The 16,293-nt window shown below is 35.4% G+C and overlaps 1 protein-coding gene across 2 annotated transcripts in view; it reads left to right on the top strand.

Annotated features, from left to right (window-relative positions):
• The window catches only part of LOC122417999 (uncharacterized), a 28,247-nt gene that overhangs the window by 8,619 nt on the left and 3,335 nt on the right, over window positions 1–16,293 (top strand). For both annotated transcript variants that reach the window (XM_043431969.1, XM_043431968.1), the window contains 9 exons: window positions 5,813–5,915; window positions 6,420–6,645; window positions 8,688–10,137; window positions 10,216–10,329; window positions 11,281–11,676; window positions 12,517–12,863; window positions 13,075–13,587; window positions 14,934–15,046; window positions 15,146–15,353. In XM_043431969.1, the coding sequence (XP_043287904.1) occupies window positions 5,825–5,915; window positions 6,420–6,645; window positions 8,688–10,137; window positions 10,216–10,329; window positions 11,281–11,676; window positions 12,517–12,863; window positions 13,075–13,587; window positions 14,934–15,046; window positions 15,146–15,353 (3,458 nt within the window). In that variant the 5' untranslated portion in view covers window positions 5,813–5,824. The remainder of the gene's footprint in view (window positions 1–5,812; window positions 5,916–6,419; window positions 6,646–8,687; window positions 10,138–10,215; window positions 10,330–11,280; window positions 11,677–12,516; window positions 12,864–13,074; window positions 13,588–14,933; window positions 15,047–15,145; window positions 15,354–16,293) is intronic.

Here is a 16,293-nt window from a genome sequence, read left to right on the forward strand (position 1 = left end):
TAGGGTGGGACTGATCTTTCGGAGGAGGCGCTTCATACAATTACGATAGAACTTCACTTAGGTAAGTTCGTTTAATCGTTCAATTGTATTACGCGCCTCCTCCTTCAGATCAACAGTCGTAGATGTTTAAAGAAGTACGTGCAGAAAATAATCAAGTTTTTGAATCATAAGAAATTTATGAAACTCGAACGTGGAAATTTACACTCAAGGTGCACACTTAACTAATTACGTATTTGCTTAGATTTTAAAATAGTGTTTGCAAAGTTCGAACGGTCTTCTACGACTTTTCGATTATAAAATTTTGCAAACGTTTGTGAGGACGATGTCCATCCCGCGGTTTTTCTAATTAAATCAATGTTAACTCCATTTCTCATGGCTGCCGATGTCGATGCGTGTCGTGTAGTGTATGCCGTAAATTTTGTTGTGTCAATACCACTTTGTTGGAGAACTTGCTTTATCCACCTGCTTAAGGATTGCGTGGTAACAGCCTTGTATGGTTTCTTCCATGATACGAAAAGGCTTGATGTGCTATCTCGCAAATTCTTCGTCCTATTGACATATTCTTCGAGAGCCGATGCTACACAGATCGAAGGATCTGCACGGAAAAAAGGAAGCACGAGACTTGGTTGATTTCGTCTTGGGTTTGACGTTTTAAGTTGAGCAGTGATCTTTATTTCGATTTGATCACGGTTCTTGTCAATGTTCGCAACCTCGATTGCAGCTAAAGTTTGAATTCTATGGCCAGTCGTCAGAGCCAGAAGCGTGACCACTTTACTTGACAATTCCTTTAGTGAAATTTTTTCATTCGGAAACCACTTTGAAACGAAATCGAGCACCCCTTTTGGATCCCAGGTACTGTCGTATTTAGGACGTGGTGGACGAAACTTTGCGACACCTTTGCAAAATCTTTTGATGTCCGGGTCATTTCCCAAATCTGATCCTAAAATTAAGGCTATACCGGATCTGAGTGAATTAACGGTGCCATAAGAAGCTCCATTATCCACTTCACTCGTAAGGAATCTCAAAACATCTGGAATTTTTGCCCTGAACACTGGGGTTTCGGTAAGATGGCAAAATTTCCACCATTTCTTCAGAACCGAATCATATTGACGTATAGATGCTTCCGATAGTGAAGCAATGCTTATTTTTATAGCTCCTGGAGTCAAGTTCCTTTGAGAGAAAGCTTGCGTGATAATTTTCCGCCCACCAGGGAAAGCTGGGACCAAAGTGGATGAGGTTCTCTGTTTGATGACAAAAGTAATTTATTATTTGGCTCGAAAATAATTGGAGATGATTCGAACATTGCCATACATCTAGGGAACCACGCTTGTGAAGGCCAGTTAGGAACTACTAAGATTCCTGTTGCACCATCATTTTGAATTTTTCTTAAAACTTTCGGTATAATTGCAAAAGGTGGGAAAGCATAAAAAAACCAGCTGTTCCAATCTAAAGTGAATGCGTCGATAGCAAATGAGCCTGGGTCTTTTTTCCAAGACACGTATTTTTGGCATTTTGCATTATTTCGACTGGCAAAGAGATCTATCTCCGGACTTCCGAAAGATTTTTCCAAACGATTAAAAGCTTCTCTAGATAAACTGAATTCCGTTTCGGGTTCTAATCGTCGCGATTCAGTATCTGCGTCTTCATTATCTTTTGAGGAAATGTATGATGCAAAAATAAAGATATTTCGAGTTTCGCACCACTTCCAAATATCTTTCGTAATTTTACTTAAATTTTTGAATTGGACTCCCCCCATACGATTTATGTATGCAATAGCTGTGGTGTTATCAATTCTTAGCAGTATGTCACAGTTTTTCTGACTGCTAGCGAAACATTTTAAGCCAAAAAATGCTGCTTGAAGCTCCAAATAATTTATATGATTTTTCCTCTCATGAGAACTCCAGAACCCATGAATTCTTTCATCCTGACAGAAAGCACCCCATCCTGATAAGGATGCATCCGTGAAGATTATCATAGAAAACTTGGGACTTTTTATGGGCTTAAAAATTGTTTTAATATTAGATTTCCACCAAGTAAGGTCTTCGCACACCCGTGATGACAGTGTCATTTTTGCCTCAAAATTTCCCTGATTTTCTTGAAGTGCTAAAAATTTTTCTCTTTCCAAGCTTTTCATATATACCCAACCATAGGTAGCTGCTACGCATAGTGATCCGAGTACTCCTATCAATGAAGCAAAATCTCGAATTTTGTACTGAGAATTTATAACAAATTTTTCCAATAATTCTGCAGTCTTTGATCGTTTGTCGTCTGGTAGTTCCACTTTCATTTCAACAGAATTTAAAATGAAACCTAGGAATTTTTGTTTTTGTGCTGGATATAATTTGCTCTTTTTCTGGTTGATTATAAACCCAAGGCTTTCCAATAGGTATACTGTTTGTTGAATGCTTTTCAAACACTCCCTTTTAGAATTTTCTAATATTAAAAAATCATCTATATAGACCACTAAGAGACAGCCCCTTTTTCTAAGAAGTGTCACTACTGGTCTCATTATCTTCGTAAAAACATAAGGTGCCGTACTTAACCCAAAGGGTAAACAATTAAATTCGAAAATCTCGTTGTTAAATTTGAATCTCAAATATTTTTTGCTGCAGTCAGCTATAGGGACGAGATAATAAGCGTCTTTGAGATCTATAGTTGCCATAAAACAATGTTTTTGCATTAAATCTCGAGCTATCCTCAAATCCTCCAGTTTGAAATGTTGAGATGTAACGAACTCATTTAACTTTTTAAGATTTAAAATGAAACGGCTCGTTCCATCCGGTTTCGGGACAAGAAATATACTCGAAAGAAACTGACCCTCATTTTCTTGACACCTTTGAATAGCACCTTTTTTCATTAATTCGTTTATATGAGTAGCCATCTCTAATTTTTCTTTATCAGACCATCGTGGTTCCTCTGGTGAATTTATTTGAAATGGCGTACGTGAAAAGGGAATAACATAGCCCTGTATCCATTTCAAGATAATTTTGTCAGAAAAAAGATTTTTCCATACACGAACGAAATGCTTTAATCGTCCTGATGTGATATTTACTGATTTTGTTATCGACGTTTCCTGGTGTACGTCGTCCCCTGCCTTCTTGTTGGATGCTTGTAGCTGGAAGATTTCTGATTCTGGTGGCTTTGTTTGCGCTGCCCCCCCGTCCCCGAGTTGTTCATCGTAGATTGACGGCGGGGCCCCTTCATGTTTTTTGAATTTTTTGGAAAAGATGATGACACTTTGTTTGCTGGCTTAAGGTCTTTCGACGAACGTTCAAGTGATTTTGCTGATTTGAGCGTATCCTCAAGGCCCTTGCCAAACAACCACTCGTCTGCCGTTGTAGAATTTAGAGTATCTTTGAATGATGCGTTCAAGTTGGCAGAAATAATGAGACGTCTTGTAAGTGTTTCATCGCGTTGTAAATCCACCAGAATTCGTCCAATTTCACTTAAATTGGCTATCAAAGAGATCGAGTCCAGTGCAACACCTTTCAAGAGACTCGATAACATGGTACCGATCGTAGATAAACAGACCGTTACTTTTTGTTGTTTTTCAACAATTCTGTTATCTCTGTTTATAATTTGCTCTAATAATGAAGCTTTCACTTCAGCGTTTAACTTTGGTGGCTCTAGAGACACGCAATTTTCTGGTGTTAAATGTTTTTTATATAAGTTTTTCCGTTCATCTTCTGGTAGGCCTTTTTTAAGAATATCTTCCCAACGTACCACAATATCATTGTGAATAGCTGGGGATCGTTGTTTGTCGACATCAAGACGACTTCCCATGACAGCTAAGATTTCTGGAATTATAACAGGGTCTTCGACTTTTCCAATATCCAAAGGGGCTGAAGTGGATTCTATCTGAATTTCATTTTCACCCTTTTCTTGAGGAGGATCTTGAGAGAAAATTATATGTTCATTATCTTGATTATGGTTATTTGTTTTGGAAACATTATCCGGAGTCCGATCGCTTTCCCGAGCCATATCATCAATACTGGCTGTATTTGTCGCAGGTGAATTTTCACGATTTCTTTGCTGATCATATGGAGTTCTACTACGATGACGGTACGAGCGGCGATGATGTTTGCTAGAGTAACTCCTCGAGCTACCCTCTTTTGGCGATCTCGATCTCGATCTAGACTTATCTGAAAATGTACATTTACGTGTGAATTTTGCACGTAGAATCAATATAAAATATTTATTGACTCTCAAAAGATTGAAAAGTTGTCGATGGTTTATGTCAAAATAAACCAAATTTTGTTCTTGACAAAATAAGCACAATATCGTTCTTGACGATATATACGTGTCATTTTTTTTTTTTTTTTTTTTACCAATAAAATAAATTTGGGTTTTTGTTGGCTTGGACCAAATTTCGTTCTTGACGAAATAACCCATTTTTCGTACTTGACCAGACGAACAAAATTTCGTTCTTGACGAAATAAACCATTAGTCGTACTTGACGAAAATAATCAGTATTCGTACTTGACGAAAAGAACCAATTTCGTTCTTGACGAAGTGAACAGAATTTCGTTCTTGACGAAAGGAACATTCTCGATGACATATTGTAGTTAGGTTAAACCTACGTTTTTTGCGTAATCGATCAATTTCGTTTTCCTGTCGATCCAATTTTCTCTTCATACTTCTCAGCATTTCCCGTATATCTTCTTCATTCTCCTCTTCTATACGATGTCCTCGTTTACCCATTTTAATGAAAGAATTTCCACGTATTTCAAAAACGATGTGGCTTTCTTTGAGCACAAAGAAAAGGAATGAAGATCGAGAACCAAGCACCTGAAGGTGTTAACCGTAAATACATGTGATCGACAAAATTTTTTAGTCATCACTATGAACATTGTGGCACTGCGAGCATTGGAGCGGGTACTACGACTGTTGATCTGAAGGAGGAGGCGCGTAATACAATTATGTATTCCTTGAGTGATACACCACTGGAAACAATTAAAGGAACAAGAAATTTTCGTCAATTTTTTCCCAATGTTTGAAAGGCTGTATCTCAGTCAAAAATAGTCATATCACGATAAATAAAATAGTATATTACACACCTAGGGCAGAAAAATAAGGAAAGTCTCAGATCACATGTAATTGTCGGCCGAGGCGAAGCCGAGGCTGACAAACATGTGGTCTGAGGCTTTACTTTTTCCTGCCCGAGGTGTGTATACGATTTTTCTGTCCGACGCAGGCGGAATGCGGCAACTTCGGCCCGCGCAGCGGGCCAAAAGTTGCCACTTTCGGCCCGGAGGACTGTAATAATCGAGATTTTCGATTTCCAGTTTTCGCTACTTTATGAAAAATGTATTTTAAAAATGATTTACACATAGGAAATTATTTTGTTTGAAGTCAGGTAGAAAAAACATTTTCAGTTTATATGTACAATCGGTAACGTTGTTTCCGCAGATAATTTTGAATAACTAATATTATGGCAAAATTGATAACTTGAATTCGAGGATTTTGTTTTTTATTATTTAATATTTCAATACTATGCCTAAATAATGTTATATTATTCATAAAAACAGGAATTTTTCAAGTAAAACCAAAAAAAAAATACTTTTCTTATACAAAAATTCATTGCAATAACCATGTTTTTTCGCACCAGTGAGTTTATAAATCTTCCGATAAAATAGACATTGTTTACTTCCTGTTTATTCAAGTAATCTTGATCGTTTCAGTGGTTCCAATAGATCATATTGGAATGTAAATAGTTTTTAATGCTTGGCGTCGAGCCGTTACTGCGTCTCTTGATCCAGTTATTTACACCAAAAAGAATCAAACATACAAAATAATGAATGATATTTTAAAGGTGGATTCCAAGATGCGGGGAGCCGGATTCATACTTAGCCTGGTGGTCATCTTATCGATTATTCAACTCACTGAGTCAAATCAATGTCTAACGATGCTCGAAGGTACTGTAAAATAATTGTTAGATATATCCTAATAGACTCAATATATGAAAACGAGCAATAATAAGTACGAAATCAGTGAATAACAAGTCCGGACCGTCATTTTGTTCAGATGTTATATTTGAATTCTATCTTGCAATCAATTAATATCCAAAGGTTTCTGTAAACTAAAGCATGTTAATAATAACGGTGCTCTGTATTTCAAGTCGCAATATTTGAGATTAGTTAAGTATATAACTTGAAAATTAATCGTATGAGTAACTTGAGGGTTAAAGGATACATGATTCCGATAAGTTGATTGTGTACCTTGCGGTATAGAGCTTATTAAACTTGTCCCTTAATCATTATACAATATTGATTCGTTGAACCGCAATAAACCCTGACGTTTCAATTGATAATATTGTCTCGAACTTGAACTTTTTTCATTTTTCAGGGAAGGTGATGTTCATTTCATACACAAATATTTATTTCATGTTTTTATATTTTCATTACATGTGCCATGTCCAGAGGTAAATCCAAAACGAGTTGTTCATCTAGATGGCCAATCCTTGGTTATACCTTTCGAAATGACTCGTAGGTTGACCCAGAGATTGGCCACAAGAATCATGAGGATATTTCTAGTCGAGGCCCTCGGATATCCAGGAATAACGCTATTAGAAAGGGACGATCGGTTTGATGCCCACACTGTTTTTTCCAGGATGTCGGACTCCATTTCTTATGCTGGCTACCGGGTGTAAGAATTATTTTTTTATTATTACGTTTTTTTTATGGTTGAAAGTCTTTTATTAAAATTCAAGGGTAAATGTCTTCAATTCCATGAAAACTGGTGCCTATGAAACGGTTGATGAGCGTTATCATATTCGATGGCGGGCATTAGAATTTTTAGTTGGAATAAAATAATCAATGGATTTATCATTCATTTTGTTAACAAGCACTGGGACACACACTGGAAATTGTTATATCATCTATTAAAAATTGATTCATATGTGAAACTCGAAACTTCTATTTAAAAATATTCAATTTATTGAACAGAATAGTAAGGAAAAAGGGTCCATGATAGAACCAGTGGTTTAAATAATATAACTGGTTATACAAAACACATACAGTTTTAATTTTCCATGAAAATCTTAGTGTCGATTTACCCGATAGTACTGAATGACAAAATCTTAAAACCTTTTTATAGCTTTGGATATTTTGAGCTTTAAAAGCCAGGAAGTATATTTTTCTAAAAGGCAGGCAGCATATTCTTCATAGTGCATTTTCAAAGGAACTATATTTTGATACATCTTCCTTCTCGTATATCTTCATGTTAATACCATCGGACGAAATAACAAAGTTGAATTTCTATACCTACATCTAAATGATGAATTCATTAAAAAATCTTCATTCTGACACATTTGCATTCTTCTGCAACTTCTTTCATATATAAAAAATGATAACACCGGCACACAAAAAAAATGGTCAGTACTTTTGATCAAACCTATCAATTTCTATGTATTTCGACGCATTAAACCCGAATTTCGGTCTAGTTCAACGCCTACACCTACCAATTTTGAGTAGATTTCAAAAAACCATTGAAAATTTTAAAAAATAGCATTTTTCAGTATTCAAAAAATATTCTGACCTACAAAAAAATGTGGTTAAAAAAATCGACTATTTTTATTTCTTCAAAGTCCTGGTTTCAATTGTTGCAGTGAGATGAAAAAAGATACAAAATTTGAGCCCTTGGAAATATTTTTTAGAGGTGATCATGATTCTCTATTTTCCATTTAAATAGTACGGGGAAGACGTTGCTAGCTGCTTTCGAATTTTATTCCTCGTCAACGGGTGACGGTCCGACAATGCCCAAGGCGGTTGTTTGTAGGGATTTGAATGCTCTATTAAAAAGGTATCCTATCGTTTTATGATAAACCTACTCTTACAAAAGTTATTCAACGTTAAAATTGGCTTTGAAGAAAATTTCAAAATTTTTTCACTTTTTCGGCGAAACTATCGACCTTGTCACAAAACGCTGTGGAAACTTCTTCGGAAGTCATATAATTTAATACAATATCGTGTTCCGAAAAAAAAAATCATGTATGACATGGGTCAGAAAAAACTTTTGAATTCTGAAATATGCGATTTTATGACATTTTTAACGTTTTTTTGCAATTGACTTAACGTTCAATTTACATAAAAATCATGTATGACATACATAAAAGAAACTTTTAATTACTAAAAAGATGAAATTTTTTGACATTTCTAACGGTTTTTGGAAATTTACTTAAAATTGGTGGGTATAGACATTGAACTGGACCGAAATTTGGATTCACTGTATCGAAATACATAGAAATCGATGGGTTCGGTCAAAAGTACTGACCACTTTTTTTGTGTGTGCTGGTGTAATTAGAAGTGCGTCACGAAACAATCGCTTATCTCCACTTCATTCATATGGAACGAATATAACTGATGGTGTTAGAGCGCACTCTAATTATCGATGCTTCAATAGAAGGAAGTTGTAGCAGAATGCAAGCAAGAAAGATTGCTCTTATATCAGAACACAGTTTCATTAGAATACATATAATATTTACAAAAATATGCAAGTGCAAGAATATATTTAGTTACTTGATCATACCGTTATCTAAAAATTCAATAAAATTACTGCCATTTGAAAACTGATACTTGAACCCTGTACTTGATAATTATGTTTGCATAATTTGAGAAATGTATACTTCAATAAAATGTGAAAAAAATTGAATATTTATATTCATGATTAATTAATTCTTTATTTGGCAGCATTCCGGAAACAATGGTCAATATGGAAGTGTGGATACCTCCACAGGAAGACACAATGCCACTATTGAATCGATACGATGTTAAGGAATGTGGCTCAGTGACAACTCCCGGTCGTTTCGGTTGGTTCGTTCCAGAAAGGCTCAGTACACCAGGAGATAATTGGCGAACGTTCGTGAGACAGGAAACTGCTGCGAGATTCGACGTTGACGTGGCGAATCTTGAAAAAGTAAGGGATCTCACGGTTGATCCAGTGACTGGCAACTATTACTGCATTGAAAATTTCTGCGAGAAAGGAATGTATGTACCTGATCAATGCCGAGCGATCGGAAATAGCACTCAACCGTGTGCTCTTCTATTAGTCGAACATACCGATTCTACAGATTTCATCAAAGACCATATAGATCAGTTGAAGCTGTATGTTAAAGTAGCTTGGGTTGGTTCGAACCTTAAAGCACTGGTGAAATCATTGACAAAAGAGTATCTTCAGCAGGCTAAAAATGTAAGTGACATAGACTCAAAGAAACCTCTATCGCGTTCGCTAGTAATACTCCATTGGACTCCTAGTAACGTAATACCAAATGATCGGGAATTTGTGTCATTGGAGTTCCCTAGATGCGGTACTAGAGGAACTGAGATTGGCTGTAGATACGAATCAAATCGGTTAGTCAAGTTGGTTTGGTCGAGATTAGAATCAATAGCTAAGTTTGCTTGGGAAGCTATTAATCGGGCACACTTCGAACCTGAAATGTACGAGGATTTGATCGTTCGCTATAATAAATTATCGAAACTCAACGTTACCGAAGAAGAAATCGCATGTAGATGGTTGAAAGACAATTTGAATGTTGTCCTCGATGAGTGGATGCCTAACAATGCAGACAAAAACAGTTTAATCGTGGGTGGTATATTTCCAATGAGCGGTACGGCATACACAGCTAAGACTATCGTTTTAGCTGCTAAAATGGCTAAGGAAGCCATCAATAACAATAACACCGTATTACGCGACTTCAACATAGGTATATTGGCGAGCGACGGTCAATGCAAATCGGATATGGTCATGAAAGCATTTATAGAATACGTAGCTCATGATTACTACGAGAAAATGGTTGGTCTTCTTGGACCTGCTTGTTCGGAAACCGTCGAACCGTTGGTTGGTGTTTCGAAACATTTCAAGACTGTAATCATCAGTTATAGTGCCGAAGGTTCTAGTTTCAACGACAGGAAACGTTATCCATACTTCTTCAGAACCATCGGCGAGAATAAACAGTACAAACACGTTTACTTGAAACTACTCAAGAGTTTTGGATGGAACAGGGTTGCCGCGCTTACGGAAGATGGGCAGAAGTATACAGAATACATTTCTTACATGCAAGAAACATTTCGTGATAACGGTATCAACTTTATCGCGAATATCAAGTTTCCGAGAGAACGGGAAAGGGACGAAATGACTAAGGTTTGAATTAATGTAAAACAATTATAACACAAATTGCCTTAGAAGCTTAAACATTAAATTTACATATTTCCTTTTTAGTATCTTCAAGAGTTGCAGCAAAAACGAGCTAGGATCATTATTGCCGATGTTTATGACGTAGCGGCTCGCCAAGTAATGTGTGAAGCCTACAAACTTGAAATGACTGCCCACCAGGTGAATATTAATATGATTGCTATTGCTTATGCTGCCTGCTATACTTTGAAATATTTTTGGTATACATTTTTCGTATATATTGCTCATTTCGTATAAAATAACAACCACATATTCGTACAATGAGACGGAGTATATTTATTAGTAGTTGTAAAATATCTACACGTGTCTCCCATACCGGTAAACTCAAATTACATTCCAAAAGTTTATTCACAAGATTATCAATTTTTTTTACGCACAAAAACTACATTATGATTAATGTTGGTCTTATAACTAGCTTTCAATATGGCATTACTTATGAATTCCATTTCTTCTTGGAAATTACATATATATTTCGTTTGAAATCTCCAATTGTTTATTGAAAAATTTCAATGGATATATACTGTAAAACCGAACTGAAAAATTAATATTGTTTATTTTGAAACTTCTAAAGAAAATATCTAAAGTTAAAAGTGAACACGCTTTTCAAAGAGGTTTCAATTTTTTCTTTAAAATTCTTGAAAAAGAGTTCCGGATAAAATTCCGGAAAAGCTCCCGCGCTCTTTTTTGTGCCACGACGCCGGTAGTCAGTATATTTGGATGCAACAAAGTACATTTTAAAGGGGAGATATTAGGCTTCAATTTAGTTTTTTTTTAAGTCTCTATGCCCTTTTTTACATGTACTACGTAGTTTTGAAAAGTTTGTTTTTTGACTTTATGTTTTCGTTTTCAACTGGACCGTGTTTTGAGATAAAATTCTTCCTCCTCCACGGTCAAACTTTTGACCGGTAGTGTATATCCATGTAATGAAGGAGGGATACCGGATTGCATCTGTTGAAAAAAAGCTTCATACTATTCGTGAAATTTCCATTCTTCCCAACGCTGGTTTTTCAAAGTCTTTCAAAAATGTACTTAATCACTATGAGAATTCTTCTAGTGCATTTAATGTTCGGATATCGTTGATCATTTTTCTAGGGTTACGTCTGGTTTCTTCCACTCTGGCTTCAACCTCAATGGTACGATACCGATTTTTACAACAGCCAGGGTGAAAATGTACCGTGTACAACGGCAGAGATGTCACGAGCTATTAACGGTCATTTTTGTATGAACCACGCGTATTTTGCCCCGGATAACGATATTATGCAAGAGGGTATAACTGTTCGTGAGTGGAGAGATAGATACGAACGAATGTGCAAGGCCAGCAATGAGGTACCATCGAATTACGCGGGTTATGCCTATGACGCGATGTGGACTTACGCGTACGCGATGGATACCTTACTCAAAGAGAATCAGAGCTACGTTTTCAATCTTCATTCCGACCATACCGTCAATCGACTTACTGATATCATTGCTCAAACAAATTTCAATGGTGTAAGGAGAATTATTCAGACATAGAACTGAAAATATTATTCAGTCATTTCTTGTTAGAAGAAATATAAATGATTCCAACATCTCATTTTATGATAATTTATTATTTATTTCGTAAAATCAGTAGACTTGAAATACTAAGAAGAAATGTATAGATTTCTCTAAAAATGTGTCGTTTCGTAGTTTTTCGCCAAAAAATACAGATCAAATAACTTTTGTTTCAAAATCAAATTAATAATCGTGTTTGTTGTTTGACGTTGTGAAATTTACGATTCTTCACCTCAGATTTGTAATCACAGCTCCATAATATATATTTTCAAAAACTCTGTACATAATGTAAATTTTATGTATCAGAAGGTTAAGTAATGTATTTTCTATTCGGTCATTCAAAGGATATCACAAATATTGAATTTTAGTTCTGAAAAAGCATCCAATCAACGAAGAATGCAACTAAAATTATTTTCGGGAGAATTTTTTTTCGTGAAAGAAGCGAGACAAGAGAGGCGATTTTACTTACAGTACCGAGATTATTCGAATATAATAACTTGAATCTAGTGATAAACAATCACACAGCCTCAACAACATCTATGTCCTCGGAATGTGAAGATGCTAGAAACAGTACATAAATCAGGAAAATCTACGTCATAATTACACACTATGAAAAATAGTATAAATTATAGATGAATCTTTCGTTTTATGTTGCCAAATAATCTATTATTGCATCCCTTCTTATTTAGATCTTGGAAATGATTGAAATTTAGTATTTCTCTTTAAATTATCGTATATTTGTTAAACAGTTCTTGAGTACTCAGTCGATGGTTTATGAATTTATGCATCGTTTAGGTTTCCGGCAGCATCAAATTTCTCGGTGGCCCTTCCCGTTTTTCGGTAATCACTATTGTCCAAAATATTGACAATGAGACACGAACTATCGGGAATTTTTATCCGAACGTTTCCGAGGAGAAAAACGAGGTCGTTGGGGGCCATTTGGAACTAAATAAATCGGCAATTGTGTGGTTATCGAATTCAGTACCTGATGATGGATCTGAACCACCTGTGAGATGCGTTTTAGCGGGTCTATCTGAGCTTCTGGACGTTAGTTGCGAGGTGGCGATCGTGATTGCTAATATAATTGGATTCGGGCTTTTAGGAGCTGTTCTCATAACCGGCTTCATCATTGTTAAACGAAAGTGAGCATTAAATTTGAAAAATTATGAATATCATTTGCATTCCAAAACAATTACTTTGAGATTACAATCATTTCCAAAAAATTTTGTAAACACACAATTATAGAGTGCACAGTTAAATCTTTATTTTTGTAGATCTAGATTGATCTCAAAACAGACTTGTATTCGTAAATCGTGTTTCTTATATTTATTACTTGGATCTTCAAATCTACAGATATGACGAAAAGGTTCGTCAGCATGAGAAAGTGATGGAATCTTTCGGTTTGGATCCCCGTCAAACTACATCAGGCCTAGATAAATGGGAGATACCACGGGACCGCGTAGTGATAAATCGGAAGTTGGGGGAGGGAGCTTTTGGGACAGTATACGGTGGTGAAGCTTTTTTCCCTGAAAAAGGGTGGCTTGCTGTGGCTGTTAAGACCTTGAAAGCAGGTAGTTCAACGGATGAAAAGCTTGATTTCCTCAGCGAAGTTGAAGTTATGAAGCGTTTCGAGCATAAAAATATCATCAAACTTCTTGGTGTATGCGTTAAATGCGCTCCCGTTCTGACCGTTATGGAATTCATGCTTTACGGAGATTTGAAGACTTATCTTCTCGCCCGCAGACATCTTGTCAATGATCAGAGCTATGAGGATTCCGATGAGATATCGAATAAAAAGCTCACTGCAATGGCGCTTGATGTTGCCAGAGCACTAAGCTATCTCGCTCAATTAAAATATGTGCACAGGTATAAATCATTAGTTTGTATATTTTTTATTTCTTTCATTTGACCTTACTGTAAATCTAAATATCAGTGCCATATGCAAAACTCGAGGAATGAGTATTGGGAGTTGAATTTTTTGAAATCGAATTTTTGTACTTGATTATTGCATAGGACGCGATGAAAACAATCTTTTACCTTTTCACCAATCCTTATTGTCGTGACACATTTCCTAAAAATGTTCGTAATAAATCAATATTCTAAAAAAAGATGCAAGCCGAAAAAACGCTTATACGAAATTTTGAAAATAATTCGATTCACTTCGGTCTGTCACTGTCGATTGGAAAGCACGACATTCATAGTCATCCGGTTTTTCTTTTGGTAGGATCGAAAATATAGAGTATAAAATAGCAACGGGATTCTACTGCAAAAAATAACACTTAAACGAATAATTAGACATTTGATTTTTTTTTCATTTAGTAATTCTGTTTCACCAAAATTTAGTAGGTCTGAAAAATTTTTTCGTATGGCAATTAGTTTAGTTCATTTATCTTGAGGACGAAAATTTCCTATCGATAACTGGTATTATTTATTTTATTAAAAACTTTTTTCACAATAAGAGCAACTGAATTTTTCCACCTTATTTTGGGTATGATTTGAAATATTTTTTTAACAATATCAAATAAAATAGTTCGATTGAGAGAAAAAAATTCATTTTGATCAACAATTTCACTTTCTTAGTGCACTTAATTTCTACGAATGAATAATTTTTTAATTATTGAAGTATTGGAAACATCCTCGAAAGGGAAAAAATAATAAAGATAATAAAACCAATCTGCTAGAGCTTCAGATATTTTATATAAAAAAATGGCTTATAAAACTTTGATATCTCCAAGTATTTGTTCCCAAGAGCGATCGAAATATCACCCTCCTTTCGACCTTCGAAAGATAGACTTCATCATTATTTCCACCTGATATTAGGTTTCACTGTGGAAGATGGATTACAGCCACTCCAATATTTTTGTACGCAATTTGAAACGCCTCAAAATTGATGGAACATCTCATTATAGGAACATAATTTTCCCACGTTGTTACATAAAAAAACGATATTTCAGAACGAATCGCTTATAAAGGGTATTAACGCGAAACCTAGTTTTATCTGTATTCAAGTTATTTACTGTGATATTTTATGCCATTGGTGCCTTTTTATGAAGAAGTAATAATGATACAATTTCTTCGAAACGTTAGAAATATATTTAAAATTTTCACCGCACATCACCCGATTACTGATCTTTCGATTAGTTTTTTTCTTTTAGTATGAGACTTGAGCTTTCAATCTGATTTTATTCGAGTTGTAATCTGACTTCTTCCAGAGATGTGGCTTCAAGGAATTGTCTTGTTAATGCTGCAAGAATTGTAAAGCTCGGTGATTTTGGAATGACAAGGCCCATGTACGAAAACGATTATTACAAATTCAATCGGAAAGGTTAGTTTGATGTTATCACATGTATTTTAGCTATTGATCCTTTTTTGACTTCATGCGTTTACTTACGTTTGTATTGTAATGTGGCGAACGCTAAAACAGGGATGTTACCAGTAAGATGGATGGCTCCGGAGTCTCTTGGACTTGGAATTTTCACACCAGCCTCTGACGTATGGTCATACGGAGTACTTCTTTACGAGATTATAACTTTTGGGAGTTTTCCATTCCAGGGCATGAGCAATAACGAAGTTTTAGCTTACGTCAAGGCTGGAAATTCGTTGGCTGTTCCAAAGGGAGTTAAGCCACAATTGTGAGTTGATCAATACTAATCCCTATTAAAATTATATCCCAATTCAACACCTGTGAAATTGCCAGTGTCTATAATATATAAGGGGCATTCCACGCCAAATTGGCTACTTTTTGACCCGACTCGCTTTGATTTCATTAAATTTTTTGGGTATACTTCCAAGAGCTGATGATCGGACGTTAAGCTAAAATTTGTCACGCAGCTTCGTTTTGATATGAGAAAACTTCCTTCCAAAGGATTTCTAACGCGGTTGAATATTTTTCGAGATATTAAATTTTGAAAGTCGTTTTTTAACGGTACAGGATATATCAATATAGTGTCGCTTCCCCACGCTTCAATAGTTTGTATTTTTACAAATACAAAACTTCCACAGATACAATGATAGAAGTAAATAAATACAAAAAAAAAACTACAAATACACAGAAATCGAAAAATATTCCGGACCAAACCAATAATGTCGATGTGATAAAGATGCTATTGTGCGTGTTCGTGTGCGTGTGTGTGTGTTTATTATTAGTCACACGAGGGATATAATATGCCACACATATATACCTGATCATGCTAAAAACGATATTTAAAATTCGATATCTCGGAAAATATTCAACCACGCTAAAAATCATTTGGAGGGAAGTTTTCCTACATCAAAACAAAGATGTATGTCAAATTTCAGCTCGAAATTTGGTTCTCATCTTTCAAAAGTTTATCCAACTTTTTTTTATTGTTTCACATTATTTAAGAGACTTTCTGAAATTGTTTTGTTCCCCATTTTCGCGTGACTTTTTTCATTTAAAACTTCTTATACTCCTATATTCAAGTGCTCATAACTTTTTTAAAAATGCACCTAATACGACGTTTTTTTTTAAATTTTTTCGTTTTCGAAGACACTTTTAGAAAAAAGGCACAAAAAGCACAACAAGAATTCTGTTGCATTTTATTTTCAATA

Source organism: Venturia canescens, chromosome 11 (genome assembly GCF_019457755.1).
Source record: "Venturia canescens isolate UGA chromosome 11, ASM1945775v1, whole genome shotgun sequence".
In the NCBI taxonomy this organism is placed as follows: Eukaryota; Metazoa; Arthropoda; class Insecta; order Hymenoptera; family Ichneumonidae; genus Venturia; species Venturia canescens.